General features: G+C 42.0%; 1 protein-coding gene across 3 annotated transcripts in view; it reads left to right on the top strand.

The window, feature by feature from the left end:
* The window catches only part of XPO4 (exportin 4), a 105,569-nt gene that overhangs the window by 41,198 nt on the left and 46,079 nt on the right, over positions 1-18,292 (top strand). For all 3 annotated transcript variants that reach the window (XM_060287794.2, XM_060287795.2, XM_070044065.1), the window contains 3 exons: positions 10,465-10,577; positions 14,826-14,983; positions 15,213-15,387. In XM_060287794.2, the coding sequence (XP_060143777.1) occupies positions 10,465-10,577; positions 14,826-14,983; positions 15,213-15,387 (446 nt within the window). The remainder of the gene's footprint in view (positions 1-10,464; positions 10,578-14,825; positions 14,984-15,212; positions 15,388-18,292) is intronic.

Genomic DNA, 18,292 nt, shown 5'->3' with positions numbered 1-18,292 from the left:
GTGGTTTAGTGGTTAAGACTTTGCCTTCCAGTGTAGGGGATGCGGGTTTGACCCCTGGTAGGGGAGCTAAGATCCCACGTGCCTTGCAGCCAAAAAACGAAAACATAAAACAGAAGCAATGTTGTAACAAATTCAATAAAGACTTTAAAAATGGTCCACATAGGGGCTTCTCTGGTGGCACAGTGGTTAAGAATTCACCTGCCAGTGCAGGGGACACGGGTTTGAGCCCTGGTCCGGGAAGATCCCACATGCTGCAAAGCTACTAAGCTTGTGGACCACAACTACTGAGCCTGCGCTCTAGAGCCCGTGAGCCACAACTACTGAGCCCACGCGCCTAGAGCCTGTGCTCTGCAGCAAGAGAAGCCACCGCAACGAGAAGCCTGCGCACGGCAACGAAGAGTAGCCCCCGCTCACCTCAACTGGAGAAAGCCTGTGCACAGCAACGAGGACCCAATGCAGCCAAAAATAAATAAATAAAAGAAAAATTTTTTAAATAAATAAATAAAAATGGTCCACATCAAAAAAAATCTTTAAAAAGAAAAGATTTATGGGTTATAAGAGTTCTTTGTGAACTCTGAATATATAACACAAATTCTTTAGTGGATGTGTGATTCTCACATATTTTCTCCCATTCGGTGGTTGTCTTCTTTCTTGATGATGTCCTTTGAAACATAGAAATTTTTAGTTTTGTTGATGTCCAATTTATCTATTTTTTCTTTTGTTGCTTTTGATATATTTAAGATGGCTTTGCATAATCCAAGGTCACAAAGATTTTTTAAAATAGACTTTTGTTTTTTAGAGCAGTTTTCGGTTCATAGCACTCTTGAGCAGGAGGTACAGAAAGTTCCCACGTGCCCTCTCCCCGACACGTGCATGGTCTTCCGTCACCACCACCCTACCAGAGGGGGGCTTTTTTTTATAATGGAAGAACCTGTATTGACACATCATTGTCCCCAAAGTCCGTAGTTTACATTAGGGGTCACTCTTGGTGTTCTGTAGGTTTGGACAAATGTACAATGACATGTATCCACGTTGCTGTCTCCCATAGAGTAGTTTCACTGCCCTGCAAGTCCTTTGCGATCCACCTGTTCACCCCTTCCTCTCCCCGTACGCTAGGGACCCGCTGATCTGTTCACTGTCTCCACAGTTGTGCCTTTTCCAGAACGCCATATGGTTGGGATCATACAGTGTGTAGCCTTTTCAGATGGGCTTTCCCCGAGTCACATGCAAATAAGGTTCCTCCATGCTCCTCCATGGCTGATAGCTGATTTCTTTATATCGCTGATTAATATTCCACTGTCTGGATGACAGTGGACTCAGCCATTCCACCAATGAAGGACAGCTTGGTTGCTTCCAAGTTTTGGCAGTTATGAATAAACATGTGTGTGCAGGTTTTTGTGTGGATATAAAATTTCAGCTCCTTTTGGTAAATTCCAAGGAGTGCAATTGCTGGATTGTTTGGTGGGGGGGTATGTTTAGTAAGAAACTGCTAAACTGTCTTCTGAAGTGGCTGCACCAGTCTGTGTTCCCACCGGCAGTGAGGGAGCGCTCCTGCTGCTCTACACCCTCAGCAGCGTTTGGTGTTCTGGATTTGGACCTTTCTCCTAGGGGTGGGGTGGTATCTCATTGTTTTGCTTTGCATTTCCCTAGAGACCATGTGATGTTGAACATCTTTTCATGTGCTTATTTGACACCTGTGTGTCTTCTTTGGTGAGGTGTCTGTTAAGGACCTGGGTCCATTTTTAACCAGATGGTTTGTTTTCTTGTTGTTAAGTTTTAAGAGTTCTTTTCATATGTTGGATAATAGTCTTTTATCAGAGATGTCTTTTGTACATATTTCCTCCCCGTCTGTGGCTTGTCGTCTTATTCTCTTGACAGTGTCTTTCACAGAGCAGAGGTGTTTAATTTTAGTGAAGTCCAGCTTATCAATTCTTTCTTTCATGGATCATGCCTTGTTATTTTGCTAAAAAGTCATTGCCAAACCCAAGGTCATCTAGATTTTCTCCTATGTTATCTTTTAGGAATTTTACGGGTTTTTGTTTTTTTGACCACGCTGTGTGTCATGTAGGATCTTAGTTCCCCGACCGGGGGCCAAACCCGCACCCCCTGCATTGGAAGCATGGAGTTGTAACCATTGGACTGCCTTACAGTTACACATTTTACATTTAGGTCTTACAGTTACACGTTTTACATTTACAGTTACACATTTTACATTTAGGTCTGTGATCCAGTTTGAGTTGATTTTTGTGAAAGGCGTAAGGTCTATCTGTATCTTGATTCTTTTTTTTTTTTTGGTATGTGGATGTCCAGTAGTTAAGTACCATTTGTTGAAGACTTTTTTTGGCTCCATTGCAGTTTACTACTTTGTTAAAGATCATTTGACTTCACGTATGTAGGTCTGTTTCTGGTTTCTGTATTCTGTGCCGTTGATCTATTTATTCTTTCTCCAATACCATACTGTCTCGGTTATTGTAGATTTATAGTAAGTTGAGTTGTGTCAGTTCTCTGACTTTGTTCTTGTCCTTAAGGTCACAAAGATTTAGTCCTATATTTTCTTCTAAGAGTTTTATGTGGGTCTGTCATATGGTAGGTCTGTGATCCATTGTACGTTTTGTGGAGATATAAGGTATAACAGGATCCTGTTGTTCCTGCATCATTTGTTGAAAAGGGTATTTTTTTTCCGGTCGAATTGTTTTGGCCCCCTTGTATAAAATCACCTGGCTGTAAATGTGACAGTATTTCAAGATTATTTAGTCTTCTCTCTGTCTCTTTCATATCCATTTGAAGTTTAGGATCAGTTTATCAATTTCTGCAAAAAAGGCAGCTGGGATTTTGATAGGGATTATGTTGAATCTGTAGGTCAGTTCGAGGAGAACTGCCATGTTAACAAATGGCAGAATATTAAGTTTTCCAATGCATGAACATGGGATGTCTTTCCATTTTTTTAGATCTTTAGTTTCTTTCAACACTGTTTTATAGTTTTCAGAGTAGAAGTTTGAACTTCTTCTGTTAAATTTATTCTGAGTATTTTATTTTTTAATTCAATTATAAATGGAGTTGATTTTACAGTTATTTTTGTGTTCATAGTGGTGTATAGAAAAACAAATTCTTGTATATTGATCTTGTACCATGTAGCTTTGCTGAACTTATTTTTTAGTTCAAATAGTATTTTTCTGGATTTTCTGTGTATATGTCTTCTGCAAACCTTTTTTTTGGGGGGTGGGGGCAGCGCCATGCAGCATACGGGATCTTAGTTCCCCCACCAGGGATGGAACCCGTGCTCCATGCGTTGGGAGCGTGGGGTCTTAACCACTGGACCGCCAGGGAAGTCCTTGCAAACCATTATTTTTCTTAAAGGATTATTACATGTAGGTTTTATACATGTAGAAGATGATTTAGGAAAGCATCCTCCACTCCAGGCCTGGTGCAAAGTCTATAGCTCCTGGGCTTTGGCAGGTGTTAAAATCATCTCCTGGCCCAGTGAGCTAATTGCTCTGGCCATTCTGCCCTGGTCTTACTGTCTTGAAAGATCTGAGATGAAATCCACCTGCTTTTCATTCTGTTTTAGATTATTATTGTGTAAAGAAAGTACCCTAGTCCTAGGATCCTCTGTTATACCACCACCCCATTTACAAATGGGCGCTAGGATTCTGGATGGTCTGGTTTCTACCTTTCTCTCCGAACTCTCTTTGTCCTCTTTCTGTTGGTGCTGCACCCACAGGCCAAGTTTCCTTCTGCCCTGGCACCTTTGCAGGTGAACTTTTCCCTTGCCTCCTAGTTGTGCCTCCGTCATTCACTCCAGACCAGGTCAGGTTTCTTTTGATGTGGCTTTTTTTTTTTTTTTTTTAATTTACATTTTTGGCTGCGTTGGGTCTTTGTTGCTGCGTGTGGGCTTTCTGTAGTTGCGGCGAGCAGGGGCTACTCTTGGTTGTGGTGCACAGGCTTCTCATTGCGGTGGCTTCTCTTGTTGTGGAGCACGGGCTGTAGGCGCGTGGGCTCAGTAGTTGTAGCTCGCAGACTCTAGAGCGCAGGCTCAGTAGTCATGGCGCACGGACCCAGTTGCTCCGTGGCATGTGGGATCTTCCCGGACCAGGGCTCGAACCCGTGTCCCCTGCATTGGCAGGCGGATTCTTAACCACTGCACCACCAGGGAAGCCCCTGCTGCGGCTCCTGATATGCATGTTATACACACTTCTCTCCCATTTAGCCCACTTGTCCATTGTAATTTTCCTTCTGTTAGCCTGCTGGAGCAGTACCTGTTTACTGCTTGTCTGGAGGCTCAGGAAAGCACAGGCCGTGTTTTGTCCACTGTGTTGTCCACACTGTGCAGTATCTAGCATGTAGTAACAGATGCCTAACAAATAGATATGTTTTAGTTATTGAGACAAGGTGATTCAGAAGTAGTGTCTCCGTTCTTGGCTGTCTGTTCATGCTGCTCGTATTGTTTAGCCATTAGCTCACCTAGCGTCCGTAAATGCTTCGGGGTTTTGGCAATGCTAATCATAAATGACAATATCGTTTTGTAATAAGAATGCTTGGCAGGTATGTTTGGTATGTTGGCTTCAGTAATAATTCTTTTTTTAGTTTGGTTACACTGCCTTTTATTGGTATTCTATTTTTGTGTATCTGATTTGGTTTTGGTAAAAATTTTTTCAACTCAAGCTCTTGGGGAAAGCTAACTAGATCATAAAATAGTAACGGGACACAGAAGCTTTCACCTAAATTAGGATTTCCAGTAAAGCCAACGTTACTATTTGGAGGCAAGGCTTCGGAAAACATTCAGGTGAGGTCAGTTCTCCTTTATTTCAAAGGACTTTGGTTACTTGGACTAAGTGCTATGTGAGACCGGGCTCAGTGGTTCCGTGCTGTGCCAGAAATAGCAGTTTTTGTTGTTAGAAAAGTTAGTAGTGACAGAGATTAAAACTATAAGAAGAAAAGCTGGGCTTCCCCTTGCTTCTGAAATTTTGTTTTACTAATGAGGTGGGATAAAAAGAAGATGGGAAGATGGGGAAATTAAAGTATTCCTTTTGTAAAATGTCCATTGTTGCTACAAGATCTTCCTGTATTGTGAAGTTCTTATAAGAATAGGCAGTGGAGATTTTCAGACTTTCCATGTTTGCCTGAGGGTAATTTGTAGCTGTTGTGTGCCTCTTTTGTTGTTTTACTGTCGGTCACCACCACAAGATGATCCCCATACAGAAGGTGTTCATAGATGGACTAGACCTCATTTGCATGTGGAAGGCCCGGTGTGTTTCAGAGGTGACCACCCCCCTTCTGTTAAGAGCATGCACTTACAGGTCACACTGTGTGGTTGACACAGAAGACTTTGTGGGTTTATCCAGTGGCAGTCGTGGCCTCTGCGGCTGAGCTCTGTCCTCCTGGCTCCTCAGGTGTGTGTGGTGCTGGCCGGCGTGTCCAGGGCAGGGCAGGTGCTGCGTGTCTGTGCCTCTGGTTTCTCAGGAGCGGGTGAGCTTCCCCAGCAGAGAGCTTTAGAGCTCGGTAGGATGGCCGTGGGAGAAGGGCCAGGAGACGGAGAGTTAATTCTTCAGTGTGTGTGCGAGGTTGAGTTGACTTCCAGCTGTGACTGATTTCCAGGGGACTGAGAGCACAGAGGTCAGAAGACGGGCTGGGTTTTCGGACTTCAGAATTGCAGCCTTGCTCACAGACGGGCTTGTACGGTGTCCAGTGACAGGAGAGTCCTTGTATGGTAGCTCCTGGTTCTCGAAGTGGTGAAAACACGGCAAGGTGAAGTGATGTTGATGCGATGACAGATTTTTAAAAAGACATAGGATTATTAAAGGCTGAAAGCAGCGCTCTATGGCTGTCACGTGGGTTGAATTTTATTTGATCACAAAATGAATGATTCTGATACAAAATATAAATTACCTGAGTTTAGTATTTATTTTAGAAAAATATGTAAAGCCATAGCCCCAGAAAATTCTTGGTTTAAAATCTGATTTGAATTTTGGTAAATAATTGCTATTTAATGGTATCAATCTGGTGTGACTCATATGTCTCCTAAAATCTAACAAGCATATAATAAATGATCAATTAGTAAATAATCACTTCACTGTCAGACTTCTCTTTTATTGGTAATATATTTGGATAAAAATAAAGCAATATAATGTTGATATTATGACATGGCTGTTAAAGTAGTTCTGTGAACTGAAACTTCTGCAGCTTTTAAGTAGGAACCTGCTGCTTTATTAAAACTGTTAGAGACTGTTGCTTTGTATAACAATGTTTTGGGAAAAGTTATTTTTGGATATCAGGAAGAGAGAAACATGATTAACATTTGTATATGATAGTCTAGGCTTGGAGAGAATTATAGGTTATTAAACAAGAACTTGAAAAAAGTAAAGATTTTTGAGAAGGAATAAAGGAAGACGCAAAACTAGGAAAGAAGGAGGAAATACTGCTTGATTTAAATTTTAAATCATTAAAAAATACTGTCTTAAGAGGAGAAGTGATAGAATTTTAGTGATGGTCTTCTCCTTGTTGTTTTTAAAGTATTCTACATTAAGAATTATCTGGGGAGAAGTGGTATTTTGGGGTCACTTATACACAGATACAGAAATAGTTGGTAATACCAAATTAAAAGTTGAATTGAATGTGCAGAAACGGTCCAGATCTGCATGTGAAAGTCTGTTCACACTGTGATAAGCTTCTAACTAGCTTTTTAATTGAAAAGTAGTGCATGCGCCTTCTTAATAACAGTATTTCAGGCAACACAGAAGGGCCCTTATTCCCTCCTCTTTACAGGCAGCGCCTTCAGCAGATTCACAGTCCAGTGTGCTGACTACAACGTGTATTTCTTGTTCGAATAGCACTGTTCTTAAAAATTTGTTCCATTCATTACTGTACTGTTCTTTTTGCTGTTTTTATGTTAAGTTTGTATTAAAATGCTTCTGAAGATAATTACATGTTCTTTTCGTAGAGAGAGAGAGATTATTTATAACTAAGTCATACGGTTGTGTCTCACTGTACACACTGGAGCATGTGTTCATTCTTATTATGAACAACTGGTACCGGGTGGCAGTGCTAGGCTGGCTGGTAAAAGGGAAGGTGGGTTAGTCTGCAGTGCTGTAGGGTAACTCTTCAAAGAACAGTTAGTGTGGCCTCTGTGCCAGGAGCGCTACCAGTGAGCTTTCTTAATAGGAGGCAAATGTCATGCCAGAGGTAAAGATCCTTTCCAGGTTTGGAGTTAAAAATAAAACTCACATGGAACTTTAAAATAATTATTGGAGAAAAGTATTTTATGATTGTGTCAGATATTAAAGTCTCAGATCTCCTTGTGCTGTGGGCAACATGCAAGGAATGACAGTTCTAAAACCATGCTGGTCGTCAGCTTTTTAAGAACATTTGGCCATACAGACTGGGCACTGGGAATAGTGTGTTTAAAACAGGCCAAGATCAAGAGAAGCTAACATCAGGATTAAAAAAAATAAATAAAAGATTTGAGGATTATTTTGCACCTGATGTTTAGGTGAGCAATTGCATTTAGTTCCATCTCATAGCTGGAAAAAAGACTTCTCTCAAACTTACATCCTTCTGTTTCCTCTTAATGTAAGTAACTGATATCTACAAGTATTTATGGAGTGTCCACATTTTGTAATTGAATGAAAGATAGCAAAGAGATCTTGGTCTAGGTCTCATTTCCTTTTGTAATATTTATTAATCTTTGACGTTAATCAACTCTCACTTGCTAAAGGACCTGGACAACCCCCTGTTGTTTTGTAACTGGCAGTCTTGGTCAGTTGCAGGGCTCTTCACTCACTTGAAACGAGCTTTTCCACATTTCCAAGACTAGCAAAGTCCATAAACACCACTCTTTGCGTCCGCCCCCAGCGCCCCTCCTCTGTGTTGGGCCTCTGAGGGGCCTCCGCTGCTCCTCACCTGAGGGCTGCGTGCATTTGCTCTGCCCAGGTGGCTGTGCGAATGAGACCCAGGACAGGTGGCCTGACCGTTTCATTACGGTTCAGTGACTCTGTCTCACATCCCACCTAAGGTAAAAGTAAAATCATGACACCGTTAGTGAGCAGATAAAGTATTAAGACATTCTGTTATTTTCCTCATGGAAAGTGTTTAGTGATGATACACATATTTTGTTTGTTAGATTTGGGTGTCTGACACATAAAGTTTCTTACCATTTTAATGTCAGATTGCAGCTCCTTAAAAAATGTAACTAGATTGTCATAATTTGTGCATCTTTGTTCAATGTAGAACTCAATATAAGTATTTAATAAATACTTTTCATTACTGAACAATTTATATACCAAAAAATTGCCTTTTAATTGAAAAAATAGGACACTGAAAATTAAGGGAATTAACCTGGAAAAGAAGTGGAATATTTTTTATGAAGTACAAAAACTTTGTCTTACTCTCAGGTGCTTTATTTCATGTGCTTGAGCCTCCTTGTTTTTTGGTTTTGTTTTTTTTTTTGCAGTACACGGGCCTCTCACTGTTGTGGCCTCTCCCGTTGCGGAGCACAGGCTCCGGATGCGCAGGCTCAGCAGCCATGGCTCACGGGCCCAGCCGCTCCGCGGCATGTGGGATCCTCCCGAACCGGGGGACGAACCCGTGTCCCCTGCATTGGCAGGCGGATTCTCAACCACTGCGCTACCAGGGAAGCCCGAGCCTCCTTGTTTTATGTCCCAACTTTTACTGTGGAAAATTCCAAAGGTGCACAAAAATAGAATACAGCTTCACCAGCTGTAAGTTTTATTTCCTCTCTGCTCTTCCAGCCCCAGATTATTGTGAAGCACATCCCAGACATCAGATTTCACCCACCACCATTTCAGTTTGCTTCTCTAAAGGATAATCAAGCCCCCGTTTTTAGATAACACATGGAAAGACCTAGTGTTTAGCTGTTGTGTTCTCTTCTGGGTGAGAGCCCAGTACTAACAGTCTCACACCAGCTAGGTGCCTCGCGAGAAGATGAAGTCGTTCTAGAAGCTACGGACACACCAGTGGCTCTGGGTCAGGAGGCCCCGCGCTGCTGCTGTTTCAGAGTCCGGCAGCTCCTTCCTTTTGGCCCCAGTTCTCCCTGCCCTCCACAAGGGGGCAGACAGAGGAAGAGAAAAGTGAGATTTAAACGAACCTGGTTTGAGTTTCACTTTTATTCAGCAATTAAGTGCAATCACAGAACATTTCTGGAGTGATTGTTCAGAAACAAGCAATGGCTTCTTTTCTGAAAGAACTCTTGGTGCCCCTCCTTGCTCTTCAGACACAAAATAATATTAGTTACTTTAAAAGAGGGTTAAACAAAAATCTTTTTAAAAAATTTCCATAGCGTTGCCTATAATTTTCTCTGTTAATGATTTGGGCTTTAATGAACATGTAGAATTTGAACTTATATCTAATTTTTGCAAACCGTAGTTTGGATAACTTGTTGAAATTTCTCATTGGGTGATGAGAATGGTCTGGCTCAGGGGTCCCCAACCTTTTTGGCACCGGGGACCGGTTTCATGGAAGACGGTTTTTCCACGGGCGGGGCGGGGGGCGTGTTTCAGGCGGTGATGCGAGCGATGGCGGGGTTGGGGGGGTAGCGGCAGAGGAAGCTTCACGTGCTCGCCCACCGCTCACCTTCTGCCGTGTGGCCCGTTTCCTAACAGGCCGCGGGGCTGATGCTGGACCTCGGCTCGGGGGTTGGGGACCCCTGGTCTAGTTGGGCATTTGATGAGCGTGGAAGGGGCGTAACGCTGTCTGTGCCCAGACAGGTTTCTCCTTTCCTGAAACCTCAGTTACCGTGTCTGTGTCCCTGAATGAGTTATGTTCACAAACACCTGCAGGTGTATTTTACGGTTACTCTGTGTGGTAAAGACGGTGTTCTGTTTGAAGCAGCTTGACAGTGAACACCTGAACATCATAAGCGTTGCTTTTTAGCCTGGGATAGAGTTTTATGTAAAGTGATAATTATCTTTGTGTGGAGTTGATGATCTGATGTTTGGAAGTTCTTCTTCGGTAGGATGTGTATTTGCTCCTCCTTTACTCTTTTTGTGTCCCAGTAAGTGTATTTCTTTTGGGGAAATGCTATTTTTCCAAGCAGACTGTATGAAACTCACATTTTGTGTAAGTGGTTTTAGCTGCTGTAAGATATTGGGGGACATGATGGGATCAACATGTAGAAATGGGTTCTTTTCTTGCATGTGTTTTGGCATCTGTTTTGCGTTAGTGTTTCTCCTCCTGTTGCCACCACTCAGATCACCTGTGCTCAGACTTTATGTACCCCTGCAGCATGATATATAATTATGATGAAACTGTTACCTACATTCCTCTAGCATTCTTTTTCCAGCACTTAATGCCTTTTATTCCTTAGCTTCAGGCGTGAATTATGTAGCATATGTGAAGAGGCTTAACCTGTTTCCATTACATTCTTTCTGGATGGCTCCGTTATATTTAGGATATACTTACATCTTAGACAAAGTCGGAATGTTATTGTGGTTGACCTTGACCCCAGCTAACTGGGAAGACATTATATAGCCATGTTTGAGTCCTCGCAAAATGTGCTCCTGAAGCCCACGGAGTCCTGGCGGGAGGCCCTTCTGGACAGCAGGGTCATGGAGCTTTTCTTTACCGTAAGTCCTGCTCTCCCTCGCCACAGGGAAGCCACAGAAAAGTGCCACGGGAAGAATGCGTGCTTTTGTATCTTTTTTAAGTAAATCAAGACAGATTGCTTTTCTCCTCCAAAGCCTTCTCTCCTGATCAGTATATTTGCTTAAACAAAGATTATATAGAAATGTTTTTGCTGGTTTATTAAAATGTTATATAATTATGAAGGGTTTAACGTCGTAGAGCTCAAGCTTTTTGGTCTCAGGGCCTCTTTACGCTCTTAAAAATCATCGAGGACCCCGAAGGGCTTTTGTTTATGTGGGTTATAGCTATTAGTGTTTACCAGGTTAAAAATTCAAACTGAGAACTTTAAAAAATAATTTATTAATTCACTTAAAAATAGCAATACCAAACCACTACATATTAACGTAAATAACATTTCAGTGAACAAATAGCTATGTTTTTTAAAACAAGCAGACAGAAAGTTTAGTGAGAAGAGTGGCATTGTTGACATTTTTGCAGACCTCTCCGATGTCTGGTGTCACAGAAGACAGCCAGGCCCTCTCATCTGCTGCTGCGTTCGCTCAGTTGCAGTGTTCTACAGTCACGTAGAACGTGGGTGTGTGACGGTAGGAATGGAAAAGGCAAACACTGCCTCAGTGGTATTATGAGAGTAGTTTTGACCTTACAGACAACCTGACAGGGTGTCAGGAACCTTTGGGGACCCCTGGGCCGCACTTTGAGAAGTGCTGTTCTAGAGCAGTACACTTGTTGTGTACTGATGAGCAGCCGTGGGTTAAGTTAGAGTTACTGAATACCAGTTTATTTCAGCTGTAACTTTCAAATACCAGGAAGTTAGGAATGTGCTCCCATGTTTGCCCTAGAGGGCCCCCCAGTGTAATAGTCAAAAGCTGGAGAAAATATGGAAAATACGTGTGTGTGTAGTATGTGTGTGTGTGTTTTGGATACAGGTTTGCAGACGTAGGGCAAGCATGCAAGTTAGTTAGGTATAATGACTAGGGCAAAAGTCCAAATAAAGACCAATTAAAAAGAAAAAAGAAAGCTATTTTGCTAAATCCCAACCATTAATTATAGTTTACCTTTTCATGTGTTTTAAAGGTACTATTCACGAGCCTTACAAATTTCACCCCTAGGTGTACATAAAAATATTTTTCTATAGAAATGTTTAGACTGAGTATTACCTTGCATTTTCTTCTTTAAATCCGAGAAATGATGGCTAAAAACGTTATCAGTATCAAAGATAATTGTAACTACATTTTAACATTCTGTTGCCTGCCTCTGGCAGAAATTGTTTTGATGTGTATCCAAGTTCAGTTCTCTGTGTTATTCATTTGACTGAAATTGGATCCCGTTCCAGCAGTTTTTGAAAAGGTGAAAAACTTGCTGGCAGTGCTGGAAACAGCTCCCCTGTCTGAGCAGCTGTCTGGATGCGGTAGACAGCTGCTCCTGCCAGCTGGGAGCCTCCACATGCAGATAACTTCTGCATCTGAAAGTTAACCCCTTTCACCTTGTGATTTTAACAGTTTTGTGTTTGTGGCCTATTACTTTTTCATGTATGCACTTATGAACAATTTTAATTTTGTTATTTGTTAGAAAAATGTCAGTGACTAATCTTTTCATTCACTTTTTTTTTTTAAGTTTATTTTCAGTTATGTGAATTCATTGCCTATTTGAAGCAGTTTTCCACTGCATGTCATTTTTTCTCTAGATCTGAATCGCTGCACTTATGTGTACTGTGTCGTGGCCTCGAGACCCAGCTGTGACCCATCTGGGTTCAGGAGACCTTAGATGGCCTTCTGCCCCCTACAAGTTCACAAGCTTCTCCAGTTTTCTTCTTTCCATTAGGTGTTGGAGAAACCACTCTCCTTAGTTTTTCCTTTTTGACATATTCTTCCTGATCTCATTTATGGTCTCTTCTTACTCTGCTCGTTGGATAAATACTGGTGTTCCTATCTCAGTTCTCAGCTTTGCTGACTGTGTACGTGTTCCTTGGGCTTCTTTTTCCACTCGTAGCTCACCGAGCGACACTTCTGCACCAAGGACTCCTCGTCTGTATTCAGCACAGGCTGCTCCTGTGTCCCAGAGCCTCGTAATCCTTGCGCTGGGCGCTTTAACTTGGATGCCCGAAGTCGTCTCGGATTCAGTGTGTTCCCATAGGACTCAGCGTCTTACTAACGTACTTTTCTTTATTCCTTGTCCGTATTTCTTGTCTTGCTTCTCCAGTCACCTCCCTGGGTCTTCCGCTAGACTTTGCTTTTCTTTATCCCTCTGCTTTTCCCTATTCAGGTGGTGAATTCAGGTTTTAATTTGTGTAACATGGTTCAGATATGGTAGAATTCCTTTGTAATGGAAGAGAGCAAGAATCTACCGTGTTACATAAGAATCAGCCATTGATTTATCATGTTTTACGTGGTTCATATTTTAGGAAACATAAGTATGCCCAGTAAAGTCAGGCTCTGAGGACAGTTTCTTATTTTTATTTAATTTAATTACATAATCCATGTTGGCTGTTTCTTTTGCTTCCTCATGTCTGGACCAGGATTGAGCAACCATTTGGCTGTGTGGGTGGAGAAGCAGCCCTCTGTGGTCCCAGGTTGCGTTGTCTCTGTCATGTTTAAATGTTGATAAGGTTAAAAAAACAAGGTGACAGAAATGTAGGTACAGTTTTCAGATAAGGAACTTCAGAATAAGCTGTGTTCAGAAGTTCTTGAATAGAATGGATATATGGATTTGTGATTGTACTTTAAATTTACTATATATAAAACTTAGAATGTATTTTGAAAAACCCTTGTGTTGTTCTAGACCAGGGATTGGCTGGGTAGAATATTAGGCTTTGCAGGTCATTAGTTCTCTGAGGCAGCTTCAGCTCTGGCCTCCCAGTACAAGCAGTTACAGCAAAACTTCACTGATGGCTGTTACAACGTGAATTTTGTATAATTTTCACATGTCTTGAAATATTATTCTTTGGTTTTGTTTTTCCCAACCACATAAAAGGGTAAAAACCATTCTTACCTCACAGGCCGCACAAAAGCAGGCAGGAGGCCAGGTCTGGCCTGTGGGCTGTGGTTTGACAACCCCTTTTCTAAACCCCTTTCAGCATGTCAGTAGATAAATTAACTTTGTAACTTAACAGCGAGTTTTTAATATTTTAAATTTCTTAGAACCTTAAGCAGTTCAGGAATTAAAGATTAATGGAATCAACCAGTGAATTAAGGGTTTATGAGTATTCACTGTGTCCCCGCACTGTACCAGTGAATAGTTGGGAAGCATCCTAACTTCAAGTAATTTATAAATGATTGCAGAGTCAGAGTGAAATAACCTGACACAGATAGAGAATAAATGTTCAAATTGTGTGACACTGAGAAAGCACAGAGATTTGTGTAGGGAAAGAGGGGCTGGAAAATTCAAATCCTTGTGGAAAGTGGAAAGTGGCCACAGTAAATGTGGTGGATTAAGATAAACAATTACCTGTGATTTCTCTGCTAAAAATATTTTCCTTGTCTGTTTTAATTATGTAAGTGAGGATATTAATGACACTGTAAAATTAGGGAGCAGTATTTTGGGAGTGTTTCCTTCATCAGAACACTGTATGCCAGGTGTTCCACCTCAGTATTGCAGCATTGAAATAAATTCTGCGTGAGGTTTAAAGTGAATTTAAATATAATTTAGGTAAAATTTAAACATTTAAAAAATTTATTAATAGCAATGATATAGGATAAAAAGAGATTCAAATAACTTGTAGGCAATATCAGAGTTGATGAAACACCATGTTAATATATTGTTTGAATGAGTGAATTTCTAGGAATTGGGGGGCATGCTGGTTTTGCGAGTGTGTAACTGTCTGCTTCCAGCGAAGCAGCATCTATATGCTCTTGCCCGAACTTTGCTGACTTTAGCAAGAAGCTGCAGCGGGGCATAGTTAGCATAATACAGATGACTGTCGTTGCTGCTGTTTTTAGAAAAAGCAGTATGTCTGACTGGCCGGCATCTGTTTCTTTGTCATAACACGCTGGAGATAGTTCAGTTTTCAAAATGTAGGTAGCTCTCCACTGACAATTAATTGGTATGTTTAAAATCATGGCCTATAACATAAAATGGACTGAGGGACAATTTTCAAATTTAGTTTAACTCGGGAATTAGTTATCTAGAAATGCTCAGCTACAGTGAATTTTTCTCTCACCTCGTTTGGCACGATAGACACGTGACCCTTACAGAAGAATTTATGTTTATGGATTAGCCATTCTTTCTAACAGGTACATCGAAAAATCAGAGAAGATTCCGACATGGCACAAGACTCCCTGCAGTGCCTCGCCCAGTTAGCTTCTCTTCACGGACCCATCTTCCCCGATGAAGGGTCCCAAGTGGATTATCTCGCACACTTCATTGAGGGCTTACTGAATACCATCAATGGGTAGGTATCCTGGCCCTTAGAACCAAAAAGGAGCTTCAGTTCTTCCTCATGATTAACAGTGGAGGAAAAAAGAAACTAGCGATTCCCTGCTTTTATATTTTAGAGGAGAGTTACATGTGTCAGTTGAAATGAGTACACAGAGACGTGCCTTTGAAAATGAATGGGTGCATGTTTGGAAACGAGTTACCTCTGCTCCACTTAACGCTGATGCTCATGCCTTGGGTTGTAGAATTGAGATAGAAGATTCTGAAGCTGTGGGGATCTCCAGCATCATCAGCAACCTGATAACTGTGTTCCCTCGCAACGTCTTAACCGCCATTCCAAGCGAGCTCTTCTCGTCCTTTGTGAGCTGCCTGACACACCTCACGTGCTCTTTCGGGCGCAGTGCTGCACTGGAGGAGGTGGTGAGTGGCTCCGACTGAACCGCGCTATCTCGCAGGGGGACCTGCTCTGCCTCTGAGGCGTGTCTCATGGCCGCTAATTGTTTTAAAGGAGTGCGTGTTTGTTTATATGTGCAAATCATTTGGCAGTCTGTGCTTGGGAACATGACTTCTTAAAAATTTGTGGAAAATCACTTTAGTAGACTAAATTTTATTTGTCTCAAGATTTTATTTTATTTTATTTTATATTTTTTAAAAATTTTTGGCTGCGTTGGGTCTTAGTTGCTGCATGCGGGCTTTCTCTAGTTGCGGCGAGTGGGGGCTACACTGTGTTGCGGTGTGCGGGCTTCTCATTGCGGTGGCTTCTCTTGTTGAGGAGCACGGGCTCTAGGCGCGCGGGCTCAGTAGTTGTGGCTTGAGGGCTCTTAGAGCGCAGGCTCAGTAGTTGTGGCGCACGGGCTTATTTGCTCTGCAGCATGTGGGATCCTCTTGGACCAGGGCTCGAACCCGAGACCCCTGCATTGGTAGGCAGATCCTTAACCACTGTGCCACCAGGGAAGTCCCTGGTCTCCAGATTTTAAGTTGAGATAATTTAGTACCTGAAAGTAGGAAATGGAATGAAATGTTTTTATTAAAAACTATGTTGAAAGCCATTTTAATAATAAACTCTTTAAGTTCAAGGGGTGCTAGGAACTTTATGGTATGGTTGTGATTGTGTATAATTTTAAGTGTTTTTTGAGAATTTAGAAATCTTGGGCTTATCTGGAAATTATGTAAATATAATTTAGTTCAAATAATTGTAACCCTGCTTATTTTGATTAATTTTTTTGGTGTTTTTTTATGGTTTTAATAGTATATCTTGGTAAATTTTAATTTGCATTAAAATTAAGACCAATTCCTGTAGTAAAGATGTTTTTTGGTACAGATTTTTAAATGCGTATCTTCCACATTTTATATTTAATTTGGAAAACTCGTACTAAACTCCTTGACAACACAGCTGTGTTTGTAACAGTTACTGGGAATAACTACGTTAATCTTGGGAAGTAATTGATTTTTTCCCTACCAAGTAGTTATTAAATTGTTGAAACTAATTGTTTTTTTAATGAAATGTAGATTCTTTTCAAAGATTGTAAGGGTAAAAAGAATACTTGTAGACCTCTGATAGAATTTCATGTTAAGTCCGAGCGGTTGTTTTGTTGGGGGTTTGGCAACATGTGTGGGAGTGATTTGTGCCCCTTCAGAGGTGTCAGAGCACGAAGAACTCGGGAATGACTGTGTTCACAACAGTGGGCGCCCCAGTGGTTTGACGGGAAAGGAACCAGGCCAGGAAGTTACTTATGTGTTGGAAAGTGTCGGTCATGGAGGAATAGAAGTTTACGGGCCTCATGTGAGGTCTGAATTTCTAGGGAGAAAAATCATGTACTAAGCATGGGAGCAGAGGGAAATTTTAAGTATTTAAGCTGTACTCAAACTCTTTTCAAATGACCACAAATTCTGAATCACTCGGGTTTCACGTAACATCCCCCTTTCCCCCACCCCCTCCCCCTTGGTTAAATGGCACGTTGATCACATGTTTAGAAACACAGCTGCCTTTTATTATAGTTTGTTTGTGGGTTAAGGATGCTTCTAGAGGAATTGCTGGAAGATTTGTAACATTCTTGGCTTGCACATTTGAGGTTTAGAATTTATTTATTTTGCCTAGGGGACTAACAACTTGGAAAACAATTTTTCTGCCAAGGTTTGACCTAGAAGTGTTGGGACACAGGGAGCCTGGATGCGCTTTCAGAGAGTGGATGTTTAATTGTGCTTCACAGGGAGGCATGCACTGTACCTAATGGGCCTCATTCAGGAAAACGGCTATTTCTTTTCCTTTCTTTTAATTGGTCGATTTCTTTTAATCTGTTTATGACATTTAAAAAATGGTGTTAGAAACAGTTGGTTGCCCATTGAAACAGGCAGAGGGAATAGATTTGTCTGATGCTTTTGCATGACTCATAGCAGCCAGATTGGCGAGGGTTGGTGAAGTCGAGGGCTAACGGGGGTCCCTGCACGATGAGTTACCAGAAGACTAAGCGAATCCTAAATGTATCTCAGCCGCATGGGGTTTTCATTCTGGCTGTGTGAGGTGGGGGCGGGGCCTGGGGAGTGGGCGGCGGGGCGGCGAGGTGTAGGGACAGACCCAGCCCGGCTGCGGTGGAGCTTCTGGGACGCAGGGCAGGGCACCTCGTGCACAATACATAGTTGTTGACCTAAGATGGCAAAAGGTATAAAGAAATGAGCTTATACGTAAAAATCGAAAAGTTGAGGCATATTAAAAAAACTGCTTTGGGGAGTCAGGCGTGGTGAGAAAGATCAGGAACTTTTGAGGGAGACGCTGCGGCGTGAGCCAGAAGGAGTCCTCAGCTGCAGGGCCTTGGGCAGGTTGCTTCTCCTTCTGTGAGCACGTTTCCGTGCGGTGTAGTTAGGATGCTGGTCTCTTCTGATGTTTCGTGGGGTGGATTAATGTGAAAGTGCCCCTACGGTGTGCACAATAAAATGTGGAATTATAATGATACAAATGAACCTTTATAATGGGCTTTACTAACAGCCGTATTATGTGTGCTGTCCTATGAGTAAGACCAGATCTTGAGTTTTGTTGTTTCATGCAAATCAGTAATATTATTTGTTTATTTTTTAAAATGTTGTCTTTTGTGATTTGCTCTCAAATTATATCTTTTTATTTTTTTGCAGTACGTGGGCCTCTCACTGCCGTGGCCTCTCCCGCCGCGGAGCGCAGGCTCCGGACGCACAGGCCCAGCGGCCACGGCTCACGGGCCCAGCCGCTCTGCGGCACGTGGGACCCCCCCCAAGACCGGGGCACGAACCCGTGTCCCCCTCATCGGCAGGTGGACTCTCAACCACTGTGCCAGCAGGGAAGCCCCGTATCTCT

Source organism: Globicephala melas, chromosome 18 (assembly GCF_963455315.2).
Source record: "Globicephala melas chromosome 18, mGloMel1.2, whole genome shotgun sequence".
Classification (NCBI taxonomy): domain Eukaryota; kingdom Metazoa; phylum Chordata; class Mammalia; order Artiodactyla; family Delphinidae; genus Globicephala; species Globicephala melas.
The sequence above is the reverse complement of the archived record's forward strand: the minus strand, read 5'-3'. Positions and strand labels throughout refer to the sequence as shown.